Source organism: Monodon monoceros, unplaced genomic scaffold (genome assembly GCF_005190385.1).
Source record: "Monodon monoceros isolate NGI ecotype Baffin Bay Population unplaced genomic scaffold, NGI_Narwhal_1 Super_Scaffold_4, whole genome shotgun sequence".
NCBI classification, from domain to species: Eukaryota; Metazoa; Chordata; class Mammalia; order Artiodactyla; family Monodontidae; genus Monodon; species Monodon monoceros.
Window position 1 is genome coordinate 51,204,857 of NW_021703781.1, and position 23,095 is coordinate 51,227,951.

Here is a 23,095-nt window from a genome sequence, read left to right on the forward strand (position 1 = left end):
AATGCAAGGATTCTTCAACATACGCAAATCAGTCAATGTGATAAACCATATTAACAAATTGAAGGAGAAAATCCATATGGTCATCGCAATAGATGCAGAAAAAGCTTTTGACAAAATTCAACACCCATTTATGATAAAAACTCTCCAGAAAGTGGGCAGAGAGGGAACCTACCTCAACATATTAAAGGCCATATATGACAAACTCACAGCCAACATCGTTCTCAATGGTGAAAAACTGAAACCATTTCTTCTAAGATCAGGAACAAGACAAGGTAGTCCACTCTCACCACTATTATTCAATATAGTTTTGGAAATTTTAAGCACAGCAATCAGAGAAGAAAAAGAAATTAAAGGAATCCAAATCAGAAAAGAAGAAGTAAAGCTGTCACTCTTTGCAGATGAGATTTTACTATACATAGAGAATCCTAAAGATGCTAGCAGAAAACTACTAGAGCTAATCAATGACTCTGGTAAGTAGCAGGATACAAAATTAATGCACAGAAATCTCTTGCATTCCTATACACTAATGATGAAAAATCTGAAAGAGAAATTAAGGAAACACTCCCATTTACTGTTGCAACAAAAAGAATAAAATACCTAGGAATAAACCTACCTAAGGAGACAAAAGACCTGTATGCAGAAAACTATAAGACACTGATGAAAGAAATTAAAGATGATACAAACAGATGGAGAGATATACCACGTTCTTGGATTGGAAGAGTCAACATTGTGAAAATGACTATACTAGCCAAAGCAATCTACAGATTCAATGCAATCTCCATGAAACTACCAGTGATATTATTCACAGAACTAGAACAAAAAATTTCACAATTTGTATGGAAACACAAAAGACCCCAAATAGCCAAAGCACTCTTGAGAAAGAAAAATGGAGCTGGAGGAATCAGACTCCCTTACTTCAGACTATACTGCAAAGCTACAGTAATCAAGACAGTATGGTACTGGCACAAAAACAGAAATATAGATCAATGGAACAGGATAGAAAGCCCAGAGATAAACCCACGCACATATGGTCACATTATTTTTGATAAAGGAGGCAAGAATATACCATAGAGAAAAGACAGCCTCTTCAATAAGTGGTGCTGGACAGCTACGTGTAAAAAAATGAAATTAGAACACTCCCTAACACCACACACAAAAATAAACTCAAAATGGATTAAAGACCTAAATGTAAGGCCAGACACTATAAAACTCTTAGAGGAAAACATAGGCAGAACAATCTATGACATAAATCACAGCAAGGTCCTTTTTGACTCACCTCCTAGAGAAATGGAAATAAAAACAAAAATAAACAAATGGGACCTAATGAAACTTAAAAGGTTTTGCACAGCAAAGGAAACCATAAACAAGACAAAAAGACAATCCTCAGAGTGGGAGAAAATATTTGAAAATGAAGCAACTGACAAAGGATTAATCTTTAAAATTTACAAGCAGCTCATGCAGCTCAGTATCAAAAGAACAAGCAACCCAATCCAAAATGGGCAGAAGACCTAAATAGACATTTCTCCAAAGTTGACAGATTGCCAACAAATACATGAAAGGATGCTCAACATCACTAATCATTAGAGAAATGCAAATCAAAACTACAGTGTGGTATCACGTCACACAGGTCAGAATGGCCATCATCAAAAAATCTACAAACAATAAATGCTGGAGATGGTATGGAGAAAAGGGAACCCTCTTGCACTGTTGGTGGGAATGTAAATTGATACAACCACTATGGAGAACAGTTTGGAGGTTCCTTAAAAAACTAAAAATAGAACTACCATACGACCCAGCAATCCCACTACTGGGCATATACCCTGAGAAAACCATAATTCAAAAAGAGTCATGTACCACAGTGTTCCCTGCAGCTCCATTTACAATCATCAGGACATGGAAGCAACATAAGCCCATTGACAGATGACTGGATAAAGAAGATGTGGCACATATATACAATGGAATATTACTCAGCCATAAAAAGAAACGAAATTGAGTTATTTGTGGTGAGGTGGATGGACCTAGAGTCTGTCATACAGAGTGAAGTAAGTCAGAAAGAGAAAAATAAATATCATATGCTAACACATATATTTGGAATCTAAAAAAAAGTTATGAAGAACCTAGGGGCAAGACGGGAATAAAGACACAGATGTAGAGAATGGACTTGAGGATATGGGGAGGGGGAAGGGTAAGCTGGGACGAAGTGAGAGAGTGGCATGGACATATATACACTACCAAATGTAAAATAGATAGCTAGTGGGAAGCAGCCGCATAACACAGGGAGATCAGCTCAGTGCTTCGTGACCACCTAGAGGGGTGGGATAGGGAGGGTGGGAGGGAGACGCAAGAGGGAGCAGATATGGGGATATAGGTATACATATATCTGATTCACTTTGTTATAAAGCAGAAACTAACACACCATTGTAAAGCAATTGTACTCCAATAAAGATGTTTAAAAAATAAAAAAGGAGGTTTTGACCTGCGTAGGACAAGTCATGCTTCTCTACATAAAGAAAGGTAGTTTAGGATCAGTAGGCAATAAATATAGGATAAGTGGGCTTCCCTGGTGGCGCAGTGGTTGAGAGTCCGCCTGCCGATGCAGGGGACACGGGTTCGTGCCCCGGTCCGGGAAGATCCCATATGCCGCGGAGCAGCTGGGCCCGTGAGCCATGGCCGCTGAGCCTTTGCGTCCGGAGCCTGTGCTCGGCAACGGGAGAGGCCACAACAGTGAGAGGCCCGCAAAAAAAAAAAAAAAGATAAGTAACAAAGGGGTGTTCTTAGTGTGGGTTCCCAGGAAGCTGGCCCTGAAATGGGGATTTGTATGCAGGAAGTCTATCGAGGATCCTCTTGGGATCAACATCTGTGAGGGAGTGAAGGGAGTGGACTAGGCAGAGGCAACAATTGATCCACAACACAGTCACAACACAGGCTTCAGTCAATCCCACAGGATGCTCTGGAGCTGGGGAATCCTTCAGAGTTGTCACCCCTTGAAACAAGATGGCCTCACCTGCATAAACCTCCCCGACCAGGAATTAGATGCAGCTGTCCCCAGGGACGGTCCTGACCTCAGGCCAGGTGGTTCCCTTTGGCAGTGAGCCATCAGCTGGCAACACTCCCAGCAGCAGAGGAAATGGGTGCCTGGGTCCTGAAGGGGGGCTCTAGGCAGCACAGCACAGCATCCACTGCAGGGCGGATCGGTGACCTTGGTGATAAATGTTCATAGCAGGAGGGGGCGGAAAGGCCCATTCCTAAGGAACTAGGAGCAATCAGGGAATTTGAAGCATAGTATTATCACCAGGCTCGGTTTGCTATTCATTTCACTCTGACCTAAGACCGTCTCAGACCCCTAGAGTTACAAATACTACTGCAGTGTAACATTTGCCCCATAAAATCTAGTAAAGAATAATTGAAAACTCAGCTGACTCTTTTCAAACCATAAAGGTCAAACACATTCCAAATTTGGTTTAATTATCTATTTTACAATTTTGGCTATGATCCTATTGTTTTCCAAAACACTGTCTAAATGACTGTGAGATTCCGTCTTTATAAAATTGTTTCTTTTGGATTTGCCTCCTTGGTCTGTCACATTTATCCCAAGTCTCCATTCCTACTGCCATTAGCTTCTTTCAAGTCTTTGCCCAAATGTCACCTCCTCAGTGAGGACTTCTGACCATTTTTTTCTTTTTTTGGTACGCGGGCCTCTCACTCTTGTGGCCTCTCCCGTTGCAAAGCACAGGCTCCAGACACGCAGGCTCAGCGGCCATGGCTCACGGGCCCAGCCGCTCCGCAGCATGTGGGATCTTCCCGGACCGGGGCACGAACCCGTGTCCCCTGCATTGGCAGGCGGACTCTCAACCATTGCGCCACCAGGGAAGCCCTGATCCTCTTAATTTAAATTGCCCCCCTCACCTCCACCTTAACATCTTTATTCTTTCCATAGCACTTATCACCATCTGGCCAACTCTAATTCATTTATTAGTTGTATTTATTGGTTCCCCCCCACCCCACCCCGTGATAGAATGTAAATTCCATGAGGGCCAGGATAGTCTGTTTTATTCACTCTGTATTCTTATTGTGTAGGAGAGCGCCTGTAGTATAGTAATCGCACAATAAATATTTGTGAATGAATGAATTAATGAATAACCCCAGTTTAGGCCTCCATCAGCTCTCTCCTCTCCGTCTCCACGTCTCTGAGGTGTCCCCTTTCTAGACTACTGAGGCATCACTGCTAGGCTGACTTCCTCACGCCACTCTCTGCTCAGAAGCTCTCCATGGCTTCTCAATGCCTACTCAGGCTTTCAGCACTCTCCGAGAGCTGGTGCAGCCCTCCCGGCCCTGGACAGGCCCCCTCCTCTGTGAGCAAATTCTCTGCCTCTCCCCTCCCCTCTCTCCTCTGAATTCCTCCAGCAAGAGATTGTAAGAGGGGCAACTTAAACATCCTCTAGGGTGCTCTGCAGAGTAAGTGTGAGGTTGAAGGTTAATGCACATCACAGAGACCAACACTGTTACAGACGACCACGGCTGCTATGCCATTATACGATTCTGCCACAGCTTCTCACTTAAATCATAGGCTGAAGCTAGGAGCTAAAAAATCAAGTCGGGTTCTCCAGCTTACTAGGAACAAAGCTGATCTAGTGACTCAGATCACAGTGGTGTATCAGAGCTGGCTAGTGCCAGCTAACAAGATCCAAAGGTGAAGTGTTCTTGAACTTTGAGAGCTGATTGTTAAACATTCACACGCTCCTGGCCGCCTATCTGATTCCTGTGTTTATTTCTGGTTTGCAATCCAGAAGGGATAGAGGTGTTACTGGTTACTTCACAAACACTATCAAGTGAGAAGGAGAGAATTAAAAGGATCTGGGAGAGAGGTGAAGAAGTTTGGGGAGGGAGGATAGAAGTTCTGTTTCAGACATTTTGAGTAAGACCCATAAGAGGAGAATATACGGGCTAGGCATTCAAGGGAGAGGAATGAACCGGAGATAAAGATTAGGAAATCCCCTGGTTCTGGCAGCACTGGAGGACTTACCCCAGGGATCCAGCAGCCACTGCTAACCCCAGTCCACCCAACCTACGGCCAACAGCACAGTCACCAGGGCCTGCCTCTGTCACTTTAGACTCGGTTCAGGTTCTCTCCTGCCGTCCCAGATCAGTCTTTGATCACCTCATGCCTAGATTAATCCAACGGTCTCCTAATTTCTTCCCTTCTCTCTACCTCTCCGATTCATCCCATTCATTACTGCCTGGTTGGTTTTCCTGAGGCTCCATGTCACCACATTGTGCCTTTGCTCAAACACCTTCAGCAGCTCCCAATTCTCTGCAAATAAAATCCCAACTCTCCTATTCAAACTCTTCTTCAAGGCAAACACCTGTACTTTCTTACCTCCATGCTTGACACCCATGCTTTCACCCACCATTTTGTCCACAGCTGGAGTTTAATAAATATTTTTTTTATCGAAGTATAGTTGATTTCCAATGTTGTGTTAATTTCTGCTGTACAGCAAAGTGATTCAGTTATACACATATAGACGTTTTTTTAAATATTCTTTGCCATTATGGTTTATCACAGGATATTGAATATGGTTCCCTGTGCTAGACAGTAGGACCTGTTGTGTATCTATTCTATATATAATAGCTTACACCTGCTAACCCCAATCTCCCACCCCATCCCTCCTCCAACCCTACCCCCCTTTGGAAACCACCAGTCTGTTCTCTATGTCAGTGATTCTGTTTCTGTTTCATAGATAGGTTCATTTGCGTCATAGAGTTTAATAAATATTTTTGAATGAAGACTAGAAGTCACAAATAAGCTGTTGTTTCCATCAATTCCCTTGTTCTTGCCATCATTCCTCACCTTGTGGATGAAGGGGAAACCTCAAGTTATAACTAAAATATAGAATTTTCTTGTATTTATTGGCATCAAGGATACAGAACTACAGATTGATTTTTGAGTGGCAAGAAGCAAATTTTCCAAGATTTTTGTCATTCAGGAAACTCCAGGAATTTTCCCGAGGAGGCAGCTCAAAGCTCCAAAAAACACTTGCTGCTGAGAACCAAACACAGCTGTCCAGGCGCGGAGGAAGCTGGTGCTTGGTGAGAAACCAAACCAAAACAAAGCCCTGCCCGCACATTTGAGGATGGCAGAGTTCCCAGGTCGACAGCTTGAAGTGAGTAGATGATACAAGACTTTTGATATAAAAGAAAATAAACCTACCGGAAGCAGAAGTTTTCTCTCTCAAACTGACTTCTTCTAATGCACAGAAACGGAACAACAACAAGACTTCTCAGGACAAAAATAACGTTTTGTTTTTTTTTTTCTTCTTTTGACGGGAAGAAGCCCACTTCCCCACCCAACCCAGGGAGAACCTGCAACCCTCTCCCTTCTCTCCTGCCCCAGATACTCATACTCAATAAAGGTCTATAAGATCAATCATATGGATACCAAGTATTATCCCAGATGGGAAAACAAATCAAGATTAAATGAAGGAGAACAGCAACTGCATAGGAGCCGGAGAGTGGCAGCCAATGGCCAGGTGTGCTCTCTGTTTCCTCATAGCTGCCATCACCTACCCAAGCCAGGACCACTGGTTGTGTCTCCAGCACATGGGAGTGGCAGTACGAAGGGGAGGGTAGAATAGGGACCACGAACCCACAGTGGGCCAGGTGGCTATGTTCATGTTATCTTGTTCATCACTTACAATGCAATGAAGTCGGCACTATGATTGCCGTTTTACAAATCGGAAGCCGAAAAGCCCACAGGTTAAGTGACTTGCCCAAGACCACACACCTGGTGAGTGGCAGGTGGTTACCAGGCCTAACTCCAAGACCCCAGGCTGAGTGTGTATGCAGCTGTCAACACCTGTGGTGTTCAACAAGGTGATCTAAGTGTTCTAGGAAACAAACCAACCAAAAATTCAAGCAAGTTGGGAATACATTGGGCTAACCTAAAATAAACAGGTTTCTTTACTGCAAGGCTCCCCGAATAGTCTAACACACATAAAGTTTTTCTGGCTTCCCTAATACACCACAGAACTTTCTGTTTTGCATGGAACACTTCATGAGAATAGTGTCACCCAGGGCCCATTTTGGGAATCATGGCAGGACACCCTTCCAGTCTCATTGAGATCCTCTGTCTGTTCTTGAGTGGGCCTGACACCACTTTTGGAAGAGTCTAGGGAAATCAAAAGTCCAGTGAGAAGTACTGTGACAGAAATACCTCTCAATTGTGTGGGAACACCACAAGGGACAGGGGAGGGAAGGGGGCAAGAAAGATGAGCTATTATAATGACAATGAACACTTTTTAGCACTTGTTGCCTGCCGGGACTATTTGAGGTAATTATTTAGTCCTTATAACCACCTATAACATAGAAATAATTATAACCTCCATTGCACAGATGAGAGAATTGAGGCACAGAGAGGTTTGATAACTTACCCAAGGTCACACAGCTCATAAATGTCTGGGTGTTGAATTCAGGTAGTCTGGCTCCTTTATTACTGTGTTATACTTGCTCACATTGAAGAGACATTTAGGTGGGAACTTGTAGCGTGGAGAAAGGCAGACATGGCGGAAGATTCATATCATAGTTATCCAAACAGCATAAAAGCTTAACAAAAACACCAAGTTAGATTTGATTTCTAGTTTATTCTACATTTACTGGTGCCTACTGTACAAGGAGCTGTGTTAGGTGCTGGGGATTCAGATGTTAACATGCCCTACATGATTCCTGTCCCAACAGGATTTACGGTCCAATAGAAGGTACACACAAGGGATTAGTGTATTACAGCACAGAATAGCATGTGCTCTTATGGGCAAGGGGACACAGAAGACTGTGGGAGCACAGACGGCACCTGACCCAAACTTAGGATAGCCCTAACTACTTTAGTGCTTTATAAAGCACTTTCACCTCTATATGATGCTTGAAAGAGGGAACAATTGGTATGAAGTTATTTCAGGGGGGTCACATCTTCTTGTCCCCAGGACCATACCCACAGCTTGGAATTCTGGCAAGTGCCCAGAATGGCCTGACCACTGTACAGTGTGGTCCCCCTCTTGAAGCCTCTCCTCTAGGAAGTGTAGGGCTCTGGCCCTCCCTAATCTCTTCCCCAGGCTTGGTTCAGGTGCAGTAATGTCCCCTTGACTGGGAGTCTTCACAACCATCTGTCAGCACTTAGCTTGATCCTAGGCATGGCAGAAACAGGAACACTCCCCCTAAATCCCATGTGCTCCCCTGCATTTCCAAGCCCTGCTGTAGTTAGGTGGACTATGTGGCTAATTCTGACCAATGGGCTATGACCAGCAGTCATATGTGTATCATTTCTGAGACAAATTTCCCCTTAGAATAAGTATGCCTTCAGCAGTGTAGGTGATTCTCCATTTCCTACGTGATTCTCCATTTCCTACACCCTCACTTTCACTGGACAATGTATTTGTCAGTCAGGGTCCAGTTAGGAAATAGGAAAGCACACTAGATCTTTCAACAAAGAGAATTTAATATAGGAGAGTGGTTTAGCAGGCATCGGAGGGCTACAAAGCAAAATGAGAACACTGAGATATCTCAGAGAGAGTAACTATAGGAAGCATGTCCCACCCCAAGGGCTGCAGGAACAAAGGGACAGAGCAGGCATTGTTGAAATCTGAAAGTTTGGAGCAGGCAGTCCCCATGGAGCTGGAAACCAGATCTCTGAGGAAAGGGTGCTGCCTGCTGCTGGTGGTGCTGTAGGAGTTCATAGGAAGATCCCTGCAGAGCTGAGACTGTGCCAGAAAAGGGGGAGAAAGGTTAAAAAAACAAAAGCTGGAGATGCCAGAGTGAAGAACCATTACTGAGAAGACCCTGAAAGTATCAGCAAGCAAATCAAAAGGGTCAAGTCCTCCCCTCTCCAGGCTTGCAGTCTCTCTCTCTCTAGTGCCCCCCTATTGGCAGGGGCCAACACAGAGCCAGATGACATGAGAGATGGAGTTTGCACGGTCCTAGCCCCAAAGTCATAGAGCAGATCATAGGAAGAGAGATTTCTTGATTGAGAGACAATAACCTAATAACCAGACAGGCATCATCACATTTTTAATTTTTGATAGTAATACTTCCAATACTAATGATTCAAAGCAAATTAAATAAGACATTGGTTAGCATAATATTTCAATGATTTAATAGCTTTATAAATCATATAGAATTGATTTCAGATCAAAGTGGGACTTCTCTAAAAACAAAACACGAAATCACTACCAACTGACATTTATTTAAAGTGCTTCCTCTGTGCCAAACACTCCACTCAGGAGTTGCTGTGGGTTACCTCAGTCAATCCTCATTTTACAGATGGGGAAATCTGAGGCTTAGAGAAGTGAAGCACCATGCTCAAGGTCACAGTTCCAAAGCAATGGAGATGATGAGATTTGTACAGGCAGCCCGATGTCAGAGCCTGAGCTCTCAGCCATGTCTCTGTACTTCTCCATCCCTTTTACCACTTAGGTGACATACTGGTTCTTCCTCTGGCCATACCCTGGAGGTGAACATGACAATCCCAGATTCTTGCCAGAATCTTTCCCCTACTCCAGGCCATGGGGCCACTTGGTAGTTAAGACTACATTCTCACGTGAAACATTCAGCACTTCAGTAACCAAAAGCCTACCAGCGAAGACCACAGTGGACTCTCATCCCAGATTTTGATCTTTGGCAAGCAATCACAGCACACTGGAACGGTAGAACTGCAGTAAAGGTCTTACCAGATGTTTAAATCCCTTCTGTAACATTTCAACAAACAGTTGTTTGGACTCTATTTGAACAATTTTCATGACCTGTAATATCCCACTGTGCAATGTGGCCTCTCTATTTTTAGAGAACCCTAGTTAATAAAAAGTTCTTACTCGCAGAGAGTTAAAATCTATTATTCTGGAAATTCCCTGGAGGCAGTGGTTAGGACTCTGTGCTTCCACTGAAGGGGGAGTGGGTTCAATCCCTGGTCCAGGAACTAGGATCCTGCAAGCTGCCAGCTGGGACCAAAAAAAAATGTATTACTCTATAAGTTCCATCTGAAAATTTTTGATCTTTCTTAATCAACACAGATAGCTTTCCAAATGCTTGAAGGCAGCTGTCATATCACTTTTCCCTGGTATTGTGGTGAGGAGTTCATGTACTTTTGAAGGTAGCAACAGTCTCAAATATGGCAGAATGGATGAGCAGAGCTCAGATTTGTTATTGGGGAAGACACATGTAGAGCAAGGCTTCTTTGCAGTTAAGAGCACAGGTTTCATACTCAGATTAAATTCAGTCATTTCCTACTTGTGACCATTGACTAGTTCTGTGACCTTGAGAAAGTTGTTAAACCCAGTGGGGATGCTAGTACCTACCAGACAGTGGTGTTGTGAGGATTCAATCAGCTAAGGCTTTTAGGTGCTTGCCATGGCCACAGAGTAGATGCTCCGGAAATGAGATTAGTAAAGTGTATTGATGAAAGACACGAATTTTATTTTACACATAAAGTTATGAAAATGTCTCTTTATGGCAGTAATTCTCACCTAAAGATCATCCCATCCCATCCCAAAAGATTAATTTTAGGCTTATATAACAGACTACTTAGTCTCCTGAACAGACAACATTAGTCTACTGAAAAGCTGAGATATTTAGCATTTGAAACCCAAAGACCTAAATCAAAATCTGATTCTGCCCCTTATTCTGTGATCTTGAGTACATTGAGCCTTTGTTTCCTAACTTATAAAATGCACCAGCATAGTTAAAATGCCCACCATGAAATTCCGATGGAGCAATTAGAGGCAACAGATTAGAACAGAGTAATGTGAAAGGATCTGAAAACACAGTTCTGAGTGAAAAATAAAAAGGTGACCAGCAGGATAAGAAGTATAACAGTGCCATTTATGTAAAATCAAAACAACCATACACGATGAATAACACTCATGCTAACTACAGAAATCCAATGTATTGCAGTGCTAATCTATGAGGGGAAGAGAATGCAAGCTACTTGGGAGGTTAAAAAATCATCAAAAATAAAGACAAGGGAACCCTCTTGCACTGTTGGTGTGAATGTAAATTGATACAGCCACTAAGGAGAGCAGTATGGAGGCTCCTTAAAAAACTACAAATAGAATTACCGTACGACCCAGCAATCCCACTACTGGGCATATACACTGAGAAAACCATAATTCAAAAAGAGTCATGTACCACAATGTTCATTGCAGCTCTATTTACAATAGCCAGGACCTGGAAGCAACCTAAGTGTCCATCGACAGATGAATGGATAAAGAAGATGTGGCACATATATACAATGGAATATTACTCAGCCATAAAAAGAAACGAAATTGAGTTATTTGTAGTGACGTGGATGGACCTAGAGTTTGTCATACAGAGTGAAGTAAGTCAGAAAGAGAAAAACAAATACTGTATGCTAACACATATATATGGAATCTAAAAAAAAAAAATTGGTCATGAAGAACCTAGGGGCAAGACGGGAATAAAGACACAGATGTAGAGAATGGACTTGAGGATATGGGGAGGGGGAAGGGTAAGCTGGGACGAAGTGAGAGAGTGGCATGGACATATATACACTACCAAACGTAAAATAGATAGCTAGTGGGAAGCAGCCGCATAGCACAGGGAGATCAGCTTGGTGCTTTGTGACCACCTAGAGGGGTGGGATAGGGAGGGAGGGAGGGAGGGAGACGCAAGAGGGAAGAGTTATGGGGACATATGTATATGTACAGCTGATTCACTTTGTTGTAAAGCAGAAACTAACACACCATTGTAAAGCAATTATACTCCAATAAAGATGTTAAAAAATAAATAAATAAAGACAAGAGGGGTCTCAAGAAATTTATAATAAGTAAATAGATTAATTAATTAATTAATAACATGGGAAAAATTATGCTTCCCTACCTTCCTCAAAAGGTTATTCTGAGGATCTGATGAGATTATGCATAGGAACCCAAAAGTTAATTTACCATTTCCATTATCATCTCTGTACTGGACAAATGAACAGAGGTGGCAATTCCCCATGGATCTTCAGCAGGAAGTCATGAACAGGGCAGAGCCCAGTGAGATGGTGAGATGACATCAGGGCTCCTTATGAAGGAGGGGCAGGCTCTCCCTCACTTCTGGAGACACCACTTGTTGGCACAGCCAAAGGCAGCAGCAGTCTCTTCCCATGGATCCGCTGCACGTGGCCCCCTCAGGCCCTCGGAAGAAGAGACCCAGGCAGCTGGGCACCTCAATGGCCTCCCCTTCTTATGACATCAAGTTTGGAGATTTGGTCCTCTTCATTTTGGAGAAGAAAATGGGAAGCACCCGCAGAACCTTCCTCATGGAGCTGGCTCGCAGGAAAGGATTCAGGGTTGAAAATGAGCTCAGGTAAGACATCACGGATTTCAGTTTGTGAATAAGCAGGGCTTCTTTGGAACCCGTGTTTTCCTCCACCTACAGAAGAGGTGACTCTCCCACTGGGAGAACAGGTATGAAATTAAACAACAAACTTGAGGCAATTAGTTAAGGGAAATAAGATGAGTGAGGATTTGATGCAATTATATTGAAACCAGTTGGCACCAAAAGATAACGTAATTTTTTTTTTTTTTTTGGCCTTTCACTATTATGAGATGAGGTATCTAGGGATGATCAACAGAAACCTAGTTGGGAAGTTCAATGATGAAACCATTCGAGTTTGTTCTTGACCAAATTAAACTAAAGCACCACTGAGTTCAATCAAAAACTGTCAGCTGCTTGGAAGCAAAAAGAGTGGTTTGATTGCTTGGCCCTTGAGCTGTGCATCTGACTGTGCTGAGGTGGGTAGTGTCTGTGATGGTCTAGGATGAGTGACTAGCTGGCTCACCATAGGCACCCAAATGTGGCTTTGATCATGCTTTTCTAAGCAGCAGTCTGAGTGGGATTTGTAGAGAGAGGGATGCTGGTTAAAGATTCAGGGGCAGCTCTGTCCAGGGGTGATGGACACCACGCTGAGAGTGGTGAGATCAGAGCCCAGACAAGAAGGCAGTTGAAGCAAACGTGTGGGGCACCTCAACTGGCTCACTAGCAAACCCACTCACATCCCAGCACTGGCCCTGCTCTTTTTCTAACGGTTACGTAAACTCTTCACTGGTTTCAAACAAAACAAAATCCAGACACAAATGGTATTAGAACCTTGGCATAAACAGTTCCAAACAGAATTGCCAGAGGGCTTGTAATGAATAAAGAATGATAATTAATGCAATTGGCTGGCTTTGATTGTCCAAGGAATAGTTTGACCGCATTTTTTTTTTTCAGGAAAATCGATAAGAATTCTGTGTGAAAATACATTTTTACTTTGAAGATAGTCTTTGACGTTAAAAAATAAAACTGACAAGCATTTCCTGAGGAAGTGTCAGTTTCAGATTGCTAGAGAAACATATGTCAAAAGTCAATATCAGATATGATAATTTTCACAATACCCATAATTCATATGAAGAGTCAATCTCATAGAAACATTTTATTTATTTATTTTTTACTGAAGTGCCCCATTTAGAAATTCCTGAGTTTCCCATGGTCTCCCTCACCCGATTTCTCTTTACATGGTCTCCTTCCCCCAACTCCTGCCTCTTTTTTCGTTTTTAACCCCTATCTCCTTTGGGATATTAAGCTCAAAATCTCATTGAAACATCCCTTCCACAAAATCATAGATGTCATCCAATTGTTGAGTCTGCCTTATTTAACAGACTTACATAAAATATTGGAATCAGGAGGGGGAAAGACGACATAGGTAAGTGGCTAAAAACCGAAATTGAAAAAAAGGAAACTGAAAAAGTAGAAACTAGAAGCCTTAGCAAATATGGAACTGCTTTTTGCGGTAAAGAAATTTGGCAAGGGCCAGACAGGAAGGTGAGAGCCAGATGGTCAAGGCATCACTTACATAGAAAGCTCTCTGTTGAAATGTCCACACTTCCAGCAAGAGCTGACTAGTTTAGTTACAGGCACAGCTACGAATATGCACACGGTAGCTGAGGCAGGTACTAGGAGAGACGCTGGGAGGCAAGCTTCTTTTGACAAGAGCCCAACAGGCAGCTTTGCTGCCAGGGACCGAGCCCAGCTGCTCAGGCGACAGAGGAAACTGGCGCACGGTGAGCCAACTGCTGCTGTGAGATGACGGTGGCAAGGTTCCCAGGCTGGCTGCTCAGAAGACACATTAAATACAAATGTGTTTTATGGCACAAAAATAAACCACAAGAAGTAAAAGTCCTAGCTCTCAAACGGAATTTCCATACATAGCTATATAGACTTTAACTGGAAAAGACGATGGAAATTATTGTAGGGGAAAATCTCTAGATAAGAAATCTAGAGACCTCAAATTCTGGCTCTGACCCTTCCCAGCCATGTGATGTGGGGCAAGACCCCCCTCTTCTCTCTGACCTTAGTTTCTTGATAAATGGTCTAGTCTATCTGATGTGATACCACATGTGATGATGGATGTCAATATACTTGGATAAATTAAAACAGTTATACAAATGTAAAGTGTGGTTGTTTTCTTGTTACTTAGCTGAATTCATTGACCTTTACAGTAAATCCCTAAGGAGAGGGCTCTCTCTCCACACTCTGAACTAGATCAAATGACATAAATAAATAGAACAAAGAAAGGAAGGAAACCCATCAAATCGTCTATTTCGTAGGGAAAGGGGTAGTAGGGAGAGACTAGGTAGTAGGCGGAGGAGGTCGTAGGGAGACATTATGGCTGCTTTTATGCTCTGTGTTTTCCAAATGTTTTTACAATAAACGTATATTTTTAAAATGAAAATAAAGGAAGTTGTTTTTTAAAAGAAAGGATACTTCTCAATAAGAACAGCTAGATCTCTCCTTTTGATATATAGGATTCAGAGAAAGAGGAGCTAAAATTAAAAATGCTCTGAAAATAGACAGTAATCTCCATAGTTTCTAACACATTCTTTGGCTGCCAGGAGGATTAAATTTGAGGAAAAATCTGATTCCTACTTTACATGGACCTGAACACACAGCTTAGAAATGGTGTACCTGAATGCATAGAACTATCTGGAACTATTTAAATTTCTAGCATATGTGCACTGTATCTTTATATTTGGATTGGACTTCATTAATATTTATGTTATATTGCAAAAGACATGCTATTCCATGTGCCATAGGAAGCTGGTTCTTGAAATATAAATCAGGAGAGGTGTCAAGTCCTTTGAGGCATTTGTGCACATTCATTAAAAAGGTTTCTGAATTTTATTCCATGGCCAACATCCTAAATTTTAGAGCGGCTTCATAATATTCGAGCTACTCTAGCTGGGACAAGATAGAGAAGGATCAGAATCTAGTGTTTGTCATGTTCTTCTTTTATCCTTGATTCCAGTACTTTGAGCTATTTTAAAACTTTATCTGCATCAACCCTCCTCTATGAACATATTAGCTAAGCCTACCATCTATGTCTTGACCTAAATCATTGATGCTGAGGAAGAAAGGGCTGGGTAGGAAGGGTGGATCTCCATGGTTACATCGCCCAGCAGATTAACACTTGCTGAGTTCCACTGTTCAAGCTGTAGAAACCCATCAGAGGATACTTTTGGCCTTCCTGGACCTGCATAATTTGTTTACAAGGGTACCTTTGGAAGGCACTGATTTTACTGAAAGCAAGATATACCATCATGGCATCACATATAAAGTGTTCTGTTAGTACCCACTCTGCACGATATGTGTCAGGTTCTGGAGACAAAAAATAGTAGAAGACTTGAACCCTGCAAGCAAAGAGTTTAAAATCAGACAGGAGAGTCAGGAACTGCACCTTTGTTGTCACCTAGCATGAAAAGATAGCATAATGTATTTTCCAAGTATGTACTCGTCTTCCTCTTTTTTTAAAATTAGCATTTTCCTACCCAACACTTCGAGCCTTCTTGTGTCATTTTGGTTTCCATCCATTCACTACATAACTTTTGAAATGTGGCTTCTGCCTCACTCATTATCCCAAAACTATTGTCTTCAAAGAATTTCCTGGTAGTCAAATCCATGGTTTTTCACCTGAATATTGATAAAGACTCTTTCCTTGACTAAACTCTAGCGTGGCTTCTAGCAGCTTAAGGCCATGTCCCTAGGATTGTACCCCTGGCCCCGCCTTAAAATGCCTGCCTGAGAAAGTTCAAGATTACCAGAGAATTTACTGTTTGTTCCAGCCAAAACCTGGCAATAGGCAGATAGACCCCTGAACCCCCTCTTAGAGCAGGTACTTTAGAAACCTTGCCAGTATAAACCCTTTCTCTGCCCCTTTGAGATGTAAATCTTCCAACCACCCAGAACTGTCTTCTCAAGGACCTGAGAACAAACATCCAAGGAGATCATTCTCACCCCCAGTCTCTGCAGGAAGGTAAAGGCCTAACTTCAGTGGGCCCCTTGCTCTAACTTGCCCCACTGCCTCCTGTCACAAAGATTCCAGACGTTTTCTCCTCTGAATAAGCAGCAATTAGCAAATCCAGGTGGCCAGGTCACAAGGACCAGCCCCCTTAATGCCTCTCGGTGCCTTTCCCACACTCCAGCCTTTACAAGGTCTCCTGCCTTCTGTTCGCTCGAAGTTGAGTTCCATTCATGATGGACCCTCTTCCCTATTGCAATAGTTATTACTGAATAAAATCTATTCTTACTGCTTTCAGTAGTATCCAGCTCTGTTTATCTTTGACAATGTCTGATCACTTCAAATTTGTGGTATCTCAAATAAAAATATTAAAAGTCATTGTTTGCCAAATAAACTGAACACCAGATGAAAGAGCTGTTACCTGCTCTAGAAAATACGATGTGGAACTGGTCCACCTCTAGGCCTCTTCTGGGTCCAATGTCAAAACACATCTTCATTGGTTTCTCTTTATGGGTTTTTCTCACTCTTTCTCCCCCAACCTTGAATGGCTCCTCCCTGCACCTCTCTGCATCTAAGACCTAAGGCCCCTGGAAGCCTTCCTAGAAGAATAAACTTCCTCCGTGGACACAGGTGTGATCCATGGCCTAGGGTTGGGCCCTGGCTCTTCCACTTGGGTTTGTTCCTCATCTCACCCAGTTGCCCGTCCCTGACTCCACAAAGGCAAGGGCGTCACCTGGGCCATTGTGTAGACCTCATCTTCATACCCTTGACAATTTTCTTACCCAGAGTAGGCTTCAGGAAATATTTGCTCAAAGAACGATTTATCTGGTGAATATGAAGCCAACCAAAGGAACTTATGATTACCAAGAGTAATTTTTGTCACTAAATTTTTTTTTTCTACAATGCACCTGTATTACCTTTGTAATCAGCAAAGTAATGAAGACTTTATTTTTCTGAGTTCAAGAGTATGCAGTGTAAAAATTAGTCCTGCTCTGGTCCAAAGTACTTTATATTTCAAAATTTGTGGACTTTAAAAATGAAAATGTTGGGCTTCCCTGGTGGCGCAGTGGTTGAGAGTCCGCCTGCTGATGCAGGGGACACGGGTTCGTGCCCCAGTCCGGGAAGATCCCACATGCCGTGGAGCGGCTGGGCCCGTGAGCCATGGCCGCTGGGCCTGCGCATCCAGAGCCTGTGCTCTGCGGCAGAAGAGGCCACAACAGTGAGAGGCCCGCGTACCTCAAAAAAAAAAAAAAAAGAAAATGTTCATAGTCTCATTTACTGTGGGTCAAAAACTCAAGGCAAGACCCTCTCAGTCTTAAGTATATCAAGGACTGGAAATAGAAACTTGGCTTTACTGGTGCTAGTAAGAATGTGCGATAAAACCAAATAAAACTACCTTGATTTTTCGGTGTCAGGGATTCTGAAACAGATCGGTTGCTAGGGAAATTTGCAAGAGGATATTTTTAAACTGTGAATGTCTCTGCTCAACTATAAATAACTATTTAAAGTTATTGTTTATAAAATAAGTCCTATGTCAGATGGAAAGAATTAAGAAATTAACAGATACAAACTACTATACATAAAATAGGTAAGCAACAAGGATTTACTGTATAGCACAGGGAATTATATTCAATATCTTGTAATAACCTATAATAGAATATAATCTGAAAAAAATATCTGAATCACTGCTGTACACCTGAAACTAACACAATACTGTAAATCAGCTATACTTTAATTTAAAAAAAAAAAAAAAGAATGCCCTCCCCAGGGAAAGAAAAGAGTTTTAAAGACAAAGAAAAAAGCAGGTGACCATCCATGAGGACAGCTTGGGGTGTCAGTCTGGCTCCTGGCAAAGAAGGATGGCTGCCTCTTTCCTCATGGAGAGTTTTTCTAATTGTATCAAGAGGCAGGACCAACTGGGAAAAGAAAGACAGAAAGATCAGGGATACTGGTATCTGAGAAAAAAAATCGGAACTGAGATTTGTGAGTTAATCTTTCAGTTTAGAGCTTTCTGGACATCTGAGGGCCACATTCATGATTCTTATAATATCTTTTACCATATGGATTATTATATACCTAATGTGTTTCTTTTAATTGCCCCTAAACGGAATCATTGCAATTTAGCCCTATCTTAAGGAATAATAATCATAAAAACCATGGGTCTGATATACATAATTTAAACATATAGATTTAATAAACATATAAACTTTTAAAATGTTCAGTTATGTACTCCTTAAAATTATCTCATGTGCCTGCAGAGAAATGAGTACCATGTGGGAAAACATTGCTGTAATTAAGCAGCAAGTCCAGCATGGGGATCAGATCTAAGCTGGGGCAGGTAAAGAGCGATCTTTCTCTATAGCTCCGTTCCACAAGGTGGAGTTCTTGGGCTGTGAGGTGGTTTTGAAATATGGTGGCCCCCACGGAGTGACAGGGACTATTTTCCCTTTCCTTGCATTGGGGGTGGGGGTGGGGCTGGTGTACCCGATAGGGTACAGCAGAAGTGACACTATGTGGCTTTGGGGGCTAGGTCATAAAAGGCCCTGAGGCTTCTGCTGTTCCTTGGACCCCAGAGCCTCAGGTAAGAAGTTTGAGTTCCCCCTGAGAGAGGCCACTTAAAGGTGCTCAGGCTGATCGATGCTGCTGAGCCCAACCTCCCAGCCACCCTCGCCAAGGTGCCAGACACGCATGCTGTGTGGAACACCAGTACCTCCATCAGCTGTATATGCAACAGGAGGATGGCCCAGCTGAGCTGCCTAAATTCCTGACCCACAAAATTGCGAGACGTAACAAAACTGTTCCTTTTCAAAGCCATTATATTTGCGGATTGTTGGTTGTGCACCAACAAGATAACTAGAACTGACTATGTCAGAATCACCAACGGAGTTGTCAAAATCCATATTTCTGGGCCCTAGGTGAGATTTACTGAATCTGAATCTCTGGTAATAAGGCTCATGCATCTGAATTTTAGTCCACCTTCCTGTGTGTCTCTAGTAGACACTAGAATTTTAGAAACTTTCCTTTAGAGCTATAGATTAATCAATTCATTCTACTAGTGGGCTCTCTATTGACCATTGCTATGAATCTGGCCATGAGCTGGGCGCCAGGCATGATTATAACCATGCAGATTATAATCAGGCAGATTATAACACTGTCCCTGCCCTTAGCGATGCCAAGCATCAAGTCAAGCACATTTCAGTTCAGCACCAGTTGAGGAACAGGACCCTGCATGGTTTTCCCTGTGGGAAGCTGAAGGACAAATCTGAGTTCAGGATTCCTGTAATTGGTTCACAGCCTCCCAAACCTACTCCAAGGCACTATTAATTGGTCATGGCTAAGAAACTGGATGCACTTAAAGAATGGAATCCACTGATATTTCAGGAACAGCCATCTCAGCACTGCCTTGGGGTCTTTAGAAGAGATTGAAGATGGCTGCCTGAGGCTCGCTGCCACTTTGTATCATAAGAAGAAAGCCCAGGTCTTTGGGGCCAGCCCCAAACAGCCATCTCAACCCCAATCCCAGGTTGATTTGACCTTGAAAATGACATGCATGTGTATTTATTCCTTTAAGTGGAAAAGTGATGAAAGATGGTTCATGACAGAAAATGGGAAAATATAGAAAAATGCTTAAAACAAACAAAACCTCGCACAGGGGTCTAACCACAGTCTAGCAGAACGTTAAGAGATCGCTCGAGTCATGAACACCTGGGCTTCATGTAACCTCTGTAGGCTTGGTTTTCTCATTTGAAATTTTATTCCCCACCTCATAAGACTCTTGGGCAGATTGAGTAAGAATATATCCGTGTGTGTGTGTGTGTGTGTGTGTGTGTGTGTGTGCGTGTGTGTGCGTGCATGCGCGTAGTTTTTGTTATTCTTGCTGATTGTCTGGAATGTTTCTCTCTAGTCTTTTTCTCTCGTGTATACCAGTATTTAATTGTTTGTTGATTGTTTTACAGCACCCTTCCCCCACATCCCTAGGCATTCAGAATGTCTGTTAGAGGCAGGGCTGAGTCCAGAGATACCCTAGCTGAGAGATGGTGTGGAGGAACAGGGGGTGGTAAGTGTGGATGGTGAAGGACCTGAATTTGGAAGAGGAGCCCCGGGGGTTCCTCCTGAGCACATCTATCTCCCTCCGAAGTTTAGGCAAAACCCAGAGCTCAGGGAGCCTGACAGCCCCTCTGTGACTACTCCAACCTGGTGTGTAGCCATAGCAACTGTTCTTTCAGACTTTCTGGGACAGTCCTTATTGTAGCCCATATTATACTGGACATAAAACATCGAAACATGAATCCTATGTGGCAGCAGCAGGGAGAGAGTGTCTAACAGTGTTATGTAGGAAGTGTCAGTCCACCTCTATTTCTGCACTTCAGAGAGAATCTTCATCGTGATCATGATGGTGGTGGTGGTGGTGGTGATACTCATCCTGATGGTATTCCTTTTGAGAAAAGGAATAGCTCTCGCCAGAGCCATGGAATTAAGCACAAAGTCACAGAGGGACAGCTCAGTGTGGTCTAGCACATAGGTTTTATTCTATTTTATTTTTTTGGCTGTGCCACACAAGATCTTAGTTCCCCTACCAAGGATCGAACCAGCACCCCATGCAGTGGAAGCATGGAGTCTTAACCATTGGACCACCAGGGAAGTCCCCCAGTACACAGATTTTAGATTAAAACAGACCTCAGATCAAATTTCAGCTCCACCAATTATTAGCTGGGTGAATTTTCAATGTCTCTCAAAAGCTCTCTTTTCTTATTTTTAGATGGGGATAATCATACCTACCTCATAGTGTTATTGACAATTAAATGAGGTAGCGTATGAAATGTGCCTACCATGGTTCTGGTACATGGTAATATTCAAATATTATTAGTCTTTTCAATACTGGAGTCTTCAGGGCGGAGAGGAAACCACTGTATCAGCAAAGGGCTGCCACAACACAGCAGTAAGACACTGGCAGCAGAACACTCTAGAGGGGGTGACCCTTCTTGGTAATACTATCCGCTAAGGGCTCAGAACAGAAAGTGAGCAAACGCTTTATTGTGGTGGTCTGGCGCCGAACCTGCAATATCTCTGAGATGTGACTGTACTGTGGTGATGTCAAAGTTCCTAATGCTGACTTTCGAGCTCTTCCTTTGTGGGAACGAGTGACAAACAGTACTGAACTCTGAATAGCACAATGTGAATGTTTGATTTTTTGTTTTTGTATGTGCTTTATTGCTGTCGTTGTTGTTTTGTTTTGTTTGCTAGTTGCTTAATGAGCAGGGGTTGGAAGTCTAAATCAGAGTCTTCCTTCATATGATGTATAGCCTATATTCACAAATACGCTTATATGAATTCAGTAAGAGATGAACGTGGTCCTCATCCAATAGGGTGAGCTCACATATCCCCACTGGGGGATGGTGGTACAAGAGTGGATGGTGGGGGTCTAAATTTGGACACTGAGCCCCAGAGCGCCTCCTCAGCACACCCTGCTGCCTCTGAGGTTCAGACAAAACCCTATTTATAATAATAAGAATAAATAGTATAATAAATAATGTAATAGTAAAATTTCCCTTCAAAGGGCAGAAATATAGAAGGAATAATAATTACTATGTAGCCCTGTTAATTCTTTTGTTGTTCAAGTCTTGACATAAACAATCTTTCAAGAAGTTTACCATAAATAATCTTTGGAATTGTATGGATCTGGAATAGGGAAGCAGCTAGCCGTCTTCCCTCATCCCCTGTAAAAGGTTGTTTTACCCTGACTTATTTCTGCCTGGGCCTGCTGCACATCCTGCCATCCAGATGGTCTCAGCTCTGATCTCCAGCCCTCACCTCTCTCCCAGCGCCAGCCTCAGATCCCAACTGTCAGCCAGCTATTTTCATTTGGATCTCCAGCCATCCTTCCAATGCAGCATGCCTGAAATAAACTTCAATTCCACTCCCCCACCCCTTCCCCCAAAGAGATGCAACTTCCTAAATCCCTATTTCTACCAAAAAGTGATAATACTTGAGTGTGATAGATATGCTGGAGTCATATCTGAGTCTATTCTCCACACCATCTTTCATAGGCGATGCCAGCTGTCCATCATATGTCTTCTTTGCCTTCCTTTCTAGAGCTATAGGAACCAGAGTGGGGTTTAAGTCATCTTATATCTGGTCCAGTGATTCATCTTCCTAAGTAGCTCCCCACCTTTCCCCAACCCATGACTCCCCCTTCCAAATCATTGTGTGTAACAGATTAGTCTTTTAAAATAACATGACAACGCTATCCATGTCCTGCTCACAAAAGCCTTCAGTGGCTCCATAATCCCAGAAAACAAGATCCAACTTCTTCAGCCAGGCTTCTAAGACCCTCTGTAATGTGGTACTCAGCCACATCTACAACTACTTCCCAACATGAATTCTTCACTCCAGTACAGGCCATTCTCCTTCCTTTCCTCTGAACCTTTTCTTCCAGGACGACCAAAAGTTCTGCCTACCAGGTACCTTATCCCTCCCATCCACCCAGACAGGGCACAAATCCTGCTTTTCCACAAAGCCATCCACTTCTCCCAGCCCACACCAAATTCTTTTCCCTCTCTGTGTACCATCTGCAGATCCTGTCCATATCTTGTGTCTTATCATAACATACTGTTAACATAAGATACTGATGCCCAGAGACTTCTCTTTTCTTCTTCGGTACCCATCACCACCACAAGAAACCTAGGGCTGTGCATATAACAGTGAACCAAAAAATACCCAATGAATCCAAGAGTCAGTCAAGAAAAGGAGAAGGAGAAAGAAGAAGTCAAGCAAGAG

General features: G+C 42.7%; 1 protein-coding gene across 2 annotated transcripts in view; it reads left to right on the plus strand.

Annotated features, from left to right (window-relative positions):
* Positions 1-12,034: 12,034 nt before the first annotated feature.
* DNTT (DNA nucleotidylexotransferase) overlaps positions 12,035-23,095 on the plus strand; it is a 36,620-nt gene continuing 25,559 nt past the window's right edge. The window contains exon 1 of one of the 2 annotated variants that reach the window (XM_029245767.1): positions 12,035-12,348. In XM_029245767.1, coding sequence (XP_029101600.1) covers positions 12,146-12,348 — 203 coding nt within the window. In that variant the 5' untranslated portion in view covers positions 12,035-12,145. The remainder of the gene's footprint in view (positions 12,349-23,095) is intronic. The other variant, XM_029245766.1, reaches the window with a different exon arrangement.